This window comes from Ruditapes philippinarum, unplaced genomic scaffold (assembly GCF_026571515.1).
Source record: "Ruditapes philippinarum isolate M1 unplaced genomic scaffold, ASM2657151v2 ctg17985_1_1_1_1, whole genome shotgun sequence".
Lineage (NCBI taxonomy): Eukaryota > Metazoa > Mollusca > Bivalvia > Venerida > Veneridae > Ruditapes > Ruditapes philippinarum.
In genome coordinates, this window is record NW_026852945.1 from 1 (window position 1) to 6,928 (window position 6,928).

The 6,928-nt window shown below is 32.9% G+C and overlaps 1 protein-coding gene across 1 annotated transcript; it reads left to right on the top strand.

Annotated features, from left to right (window-relative positions):
* The first annotated feature begins 1,547 nt into the window (after nucleotides 1-1,547).
* Nucleotides 1,548-3,556, top strand: LOC132728999 (zinc finger and SCAN domain-containing protein 4-like). Its single transcript, XM_060714727.1, has 2 exons — nucleotides 1,548-3,173; nucleotides 3,467-3,556. The coding sequence occupies exons 1-2, from the start codon at nucleotides 1,548-1,550 to the stop codon at nucleotides 3,554-3,556; spliced, it is 1,716 nt and encodes a 571-aa protein (XP_060570710.1).
* The last annotated feature ends 3,372 nt before the right edge of the window (nucleotides 3,557-6,928 follow it).

Consider the following 6,928-nt stretch of genomic DNA (forward strand, 5'->3'; position numbering starts at 1 on the left):
TTATTCTATTGTTATGCTAAATATTTGACTGTATTGACCAATCGCCATGTACAATATCGATGAGACTACCATGTTATCATTGAATTGTATATTCGATTGAGAAATACATTTGAATAATTGCAAAATATATATTGTTTTATATATATTTTCCAGGTAATTTTTATAGCATCGTGTTTGAAATACATGTTTCTACAATATTGTATGTTAATATGTAAATCTGTTTCGTAAATAATGCTTTTGAAGATGTTTTTCTATGCGTCTTTGTGTAAACTATATACGTCGCCATATTTGTTCATTGTTTACATTGACAATATCGATGAGACTACCATGTTATCATTGAATTGTATATTCGATTGAGAAATACATTTGAATAATTGCAAAATATATATTGTTTTATATATATTTTCCAGTAAATGCCCGCCGTCAGTCCAGACATATATATGAGACCCATACTGTAACATATACATGAACTACATGTACTTAATTCCAGACAATTTCTGACATACATGTAGAGAATGGGACAAGTACTTAAGCCCCGGAGGGACATCAAATTTTATTTTATCTATAACTTATTATGTGTAGCTTATTCATAAGTAGACTTAAAATGCGCAATGTTTTAACATTTAACAAGACTTACGAGAAAGAATAACAATGTTAATAATGAAGGAATAGCGTGACTGTCGCTATTTCAAATGTCACAAATACAAATACAAATGTAAAACTATAATGATTTCTCCATCTGTTTGAACAGTAGAACAAAAACAATTTGCATTAAAGGTTGATATCATATTTAAAATTGTTATAAAATAAAACAATTAATTTAGAAATTTTGTTTTGCATTCTCTATTTTTTCATGGAAAGAAATGTTATTATTTAATAAAAGCAAATTGAATTTCTTGAAAATTGTACTTTTAGAGCATAATATATATACAACTATAGAGCTTTCTTTTGAGAAAAGATACTAATTAATTGATTTCTTTATTAGGATTTAAGCTTGATGCTGCTCATTAGTGAGAGCTTTGTATAATAGTAATGATTTAAAGTACACATTACTAAGAAACTTCAATCAAATGGTTTGTATCATTTTACTGGGAATGTCAATTCAACTTATTTACCTGTTGAACTGATACGCCACTAGAACCAGCTTAATCAGCATTGAAGAACATCCGTAGATGTGTGTATACGATAATTATTATGGAATTCTCAATGTAGTCAAAGTGAAATAGACAGTTAACTAAGTCCGAAAAAAGTGCTATAAGAAATTATTACCGACTCCTGCATAATTGCAATACGATAAAACCATTAAAAACCAATTATATAATGAGTGCACACAATATAACATACTAATCAATGTAATACTGAATTTTATTTGAATATTTCACGATGTTCACTTGTATTAGGACTATAACAAGGTTAAATCATAGGTCGAACCCACAAAATCAGATTAAAATACCCTTAGATATGTATGACACTATTTTTATAATGGCAAAAAGATATTTGTTACCTTTTTATCGCTTTTCTTTTCAGGAACTGCCTGGCAAACAAAGATGGTACTAAGTGACCTAGTTACTCGCTTACTTAAAGAGTCAATTCTGGGATTATGTCGTGAGGCGGCTGCCAACACACTTCGTCTTGAAGTTGACGGAATCATATGTTTGACTACCAACGACCAAGATCACGTTGTGAAAATACATAAATTCTTTGATAAACCATATAATCCCGAAAATCAACCAAATGAAAATTCCTGTGCAGCTAAATCTGTTGCATGTGAAAATGTACATGAAAGACGAAAAGCGCCAATTACAACATACGACAACGCCAATAAGAATATTTCGGATCGGATAAAGATTGAAGTTGATGATGTTTTGATTCAACCTGAACCAGAAACTCAGGAAATAGCGAACCCCGAAATAAAACAAGAAGAAGACAACATGATAGGTACTTCTTTGCAAGAGCAAATGTCCACAACACAGATTTTCCCAGCTATTCGTACATTTCCTGATCGTCCAAGCTTAGAGGAGAGATATAAAACGACCGACACAACACAAGACAACGCCAAAATGGATATTTTGAAAAAGATAAAGATTGTAACTGACGATATTTTGATTAAATCCGAACCAGACACTGATGAAAACACGAATGACAGAATGCAACAGGAATATTACAGCAAGAAAGGTACTTCTCTCGAAGAACCGAAATTTACTACACAGGTTTCTCCAGATATTCGTACATTGGCAGGTCATTCATACTTAGAGGAGAGGCGTAAATCGTCCGACACAACACAGGACAACGCCAAATTGAATGTTTTGAATCAGATAATGTTTGAAGCAGACAAAAGTTTTATTAAGCCCGACCCAGACAATGATGGAAACAGTTTGTCCGAAATGCAACAGAAAGATAATGGAATAAAAGGGATCTCTTTGAAAGTATCGAAGACTACTTCACATATGTCTTCAGATATTCCTACACTTGGTTGTCATTCAGGCTTAGGAGATATGTGTCAAACGTCCAACGCAGCACAAGACAGTGCCGAAATGATTATTTCGGATCAGATTATTATTGAAATTGATAACATTTTGATAAAACCCGAACCACACACTGATGGCAACACGGATTCCACAATACAACTTGAAGATGAAAACATGAAAGATACTTCTCACCAAGATGATAATTGTACTACACAGATTTCTCCAGAAAGTTTAGCAATAGATTGTCACTCAGACTTAGATGATAAGAAAATTAGCACGTCGTCTGAAACGAATACTCCACATAATACCTTTGAGAATGTTGAACTATTCCAAGCTCATAATCTGGCAGAACATAATCATTATACGTGCATTGGTTGCCTAGCTACGTTTACGTCGCGAAGTAATATGAAGAGACATGTGCTCTTAAACACGTGTATCAAACCATACGCTTGCAAAAAATGCCCGAAAAAGTTTTCTCATAACGATGGTTTAAAAAAACATTTACGAACACACACATTCAAGTTCCGATGTGCTCAATGCAAAACCGGATATTCGAACAAAGCATGTGTGAAAAGTCACATGAAGAAAGAACATAACTCTAAAAATTACAGCGTATGTCCACAATGCGGTGAAAGTTATATTGATATTGTAAAGTTCCAACAACATAAGAAGTTACATCCAGAGCTGCAGGACTATCAGTGTTCGGTTTGTTCGTTTACCGGATCTAATTCTTTGATGTACAACAAGCATATGTTAACACATGGACCACTTAAGGAGTATAAATGCACGTATTGTAATATGTCCTACTCAGATCCGTTTATGTACACAAGTCATTTAAAAATACACAAAGGTGATGAACATGTACAATCATATACATGTTGTTTTTGCGACATGACTCTACAGACATATGAACAGTTTCAAAGACACGAACAAACGCACGTGCAATTGAAACAGCACGTGTGTGAAGTATGTTATAAGGTATTTATGTCTGCTTATAGTTTGCGAGAACACATGGCGTCGCACGTGCCGAAATCAACCCACCAAGGCGCCAGCAATTTACTTTCTGTGACTTTAAGACGCATACCTAAAACCAAAAAATGGTGTACCATCTAATGCAATAAAAGATGACAGTTTGAGAAATGACTTACATGAGATGGAGACTGATGAAGAAAACAAATATAAAATCAATACACACGGTGAAGATGATATTATAGTTGACAACGAATATAATGACTATTTGTGGATAGAGTGTAACCAAGGTTTCAGTTCGGATAAACCCGTATGAAGTAGCAACGCAAATGGAATCTAAACAAAGCTTTATCTACAACGAAGAAACTGTGAACAAAACAGTTACATGTGGTACATGTAAGGCGATGTTTTCTGTCTCTTAAGGTTTGGAGAATCATTTAAAGTTATACCTGGATCATAAACTGTACATTTTATAATTATATTGTAGAATGATGTTTGCGTTACTTCTTATAGACGCTTTAATGCAATGTGAGGCAGTAGAAAAAAAGACTGTTTATGAAAATGCTTATTCGCCTTATCGGAAGAACCGTGGACTGTTGTCATTACTTTATCACATTACCCCTCTTTTATATTTTAAACTTTAAAGTTAAAAATATGTAGAGGATATTTGTTTGTTTGTGTGTAAGATGAAATTTTATTTCATCGAGTGGGATTTAAAACAGTATTCTCACGAGTGGCGTAGCCACGAGTGAGAATACTGTTTTAAAGTTCACGAGATGAAATAAAATTACATCTTACACAACAAACAAACAAATTTTCTTTTAAGCAAGTTAAAACGAAATGTCCATAATATTAACGTTAATATTAAAATCTGTTTTCCCCATTGAGAGCCCCATTTAGTCGGAATTTCTCATTAAAAACAAGAAGTCTTGAGCTGAAAAATAAGTCCGACAATCAACGTTAAATGTCGGTAATATTATTCATTTTATTAAAAGAATATGAATGATCGCTTGTTTTAATAATAAAAACAAACAATTATTGTAGGAGAAAAAGTCCAACCATCCATCCATATTTCTGTTACTTACTGCGAATTTATATTAGACCTGGCTCTGTTAAATATAAGAGGCCGCCATTTTTTAAAGTTGTGTATTTCACTGGGGGAAAATAATTGTGTTTGATTCAGAGGGATATCATTTGGATTTGTTAGTCATACACCTTTTTAAAAGAAAGGAAACTTATTTGAGGATTGTAACAGACAAAATATAAGTGTTCACAGCACAGGGACCCAGCACAGTGTTGGGATAGTGTAAGAAAGTAATTAAAAAAAATATATATATTGTATATATAATATATAGACAAGGGGTTGAACTCGCCAAATCGGCCGAATGCCCCTAGTCCAGTATAAGTCAAAATTGCAAAGTCATTCTTGCGTAAATTATATAAAGCTATATATCAAATTGCAGCTAAATGACATCACTAGACGTTGACAATAACATTACTGTCCCCACTTAAACCGTTTTTGAACAACAAACCGATATTTCGGATGAAACATCGTATTTTTGCTAGGTCGGACAAAACCGTGCAACCTGTCAACACTCGATTTTCTACGTGTAAAAACGCAATTCCAGACCATGTCATTATACCAACCCGCAATAAATCGATAAAACAAAACAAAATAAACAACTTACCGCTGGAAATTGTTCCAAAACCAATCAATTATAGCAAACATTCATTTCTTTTTATTTCTCTTCCGACAAAATATTTTTTTGAAGCCATGATACATACTCGGCAACGGTTGTAAGACATCGTTTGATTGGACGATTCTGTGACCCAGCAATGCTTTGTATTTTAATCAACCAATGAAATAATCCGTTTCAAATTGGTCACGTGATAGCAAATGGATGCTGATTACAACTTTCATTTTCACATTCAGGAATTAATTGTTTACAGACGCTATAAAACATTTTAAAAATCAATTTCCGGCGGTAAGTTGTTTCTTTTGTTTTGTATTATCGATTTATTGCGGGTTGATATAATGTCATGGTTTGGAATTGCGTTTTTACACGTAGAAAATCGAGTGTTGACAGGTTGCACGGTTTTGTCCGACCTGGAAAAAAACGATGTGTCATCCGAAATATCGGTTTGTTGTTCAAAAACGGTTTAAGTTGGGACAGTAATGTTATTGTCAACGTCTAGTGATGTCATTTAGCTGCATTTTGATATATAGCTTTATATGATTATCGCAAGAATGACTTTGCAATTTTGACATATACTGGACTAGGGGCGTTCGGCCGATTTGGCGAGTTCAACCCCTTGTCTATATATTATATATAAAGTATAATTTTTTTTCTAGAATTACTTTTTTACACTATCCCAACACTGTGCCGGGTCCCTTTGGTTCACAGATTTGAAAACATTCAAAAAAAGCAGCTAGGAAAATGGAAAACTTGGAAGCTGGCTCAGGAACGCTGGGTAGTTTACTTGTTCTTCGATGCTCAAATGTTATCAAGAGCAGTTTTGCATGTGGAAGGAATGTATTTTTCAGACTGTAAAAATGAAACAAAAAAATTTAGAGACGAAATTTGGTGATTGGAATTTGAATGAATAGAAGTAAGTTTTCTTCTTTTTATTACTTTTGACATTTAAGTTATTTATCAATTTCAGCTTTGCTTTTTCTTTAAACAGCCTGACATTGTCAGAATTGTCAGCCAAAATAAAATTGAGGTACCACATGGGGAAAATCTTTAAAAAAGTAGTTTCGTCATTGAAAAGTGTGAAATTATATTTTGATCATTTTCAATGTGAAATTATCAAATATAATTTTCACAGATAAATCAGTAATCCACTGAAAAACATAAAATAAATATATATATTTGATATGTAATGTTCTTTTTGAAAAATGGGCATTGGGTTATTAATATTAATTAAGGCAATGGATTTTGTCCCATTGAAAGACAAACTGTTCGTCATTGATTCGGGAAAAGAACTAGGAACTCCGATTAATCTATTCTATGTCTAAGTCAGGTAGGTATTTCCTTATAAATGAAAACTTAAAATGGAATATACTTATAAATCACTTCTGGACTAAAATAAACAAATTGCTCTCTGAAAACATATATCGTCCTTTTTATCAGCTGAAAAGAAAGCTAGCCTGTAAATGTATCATGTTTTTATTAGTATGATATTATATGGGGTACAAATGTACTTGTAAATTTCAAAAATAATAATAACCGATAAAACGCCATCGTTACAAACATTTCTTGAATTAAACTGGTTTAAAATTAAAAAAGTAGATGCACGGATTAAATTACATTTCTAGTATTAAAATCTATAATATGTTTGAAAACCTTGCATTTCAGATATCCTACTGTTCTAGAAAATGAATCGCGTACATTTAGATAAACATAATACATGTTAGACGCACTTTTATGTATAAAGATATTAAAATGCTCATCTGTGTCTGTCAGTGCGTGCGTGCGTGTGTGTGTGCG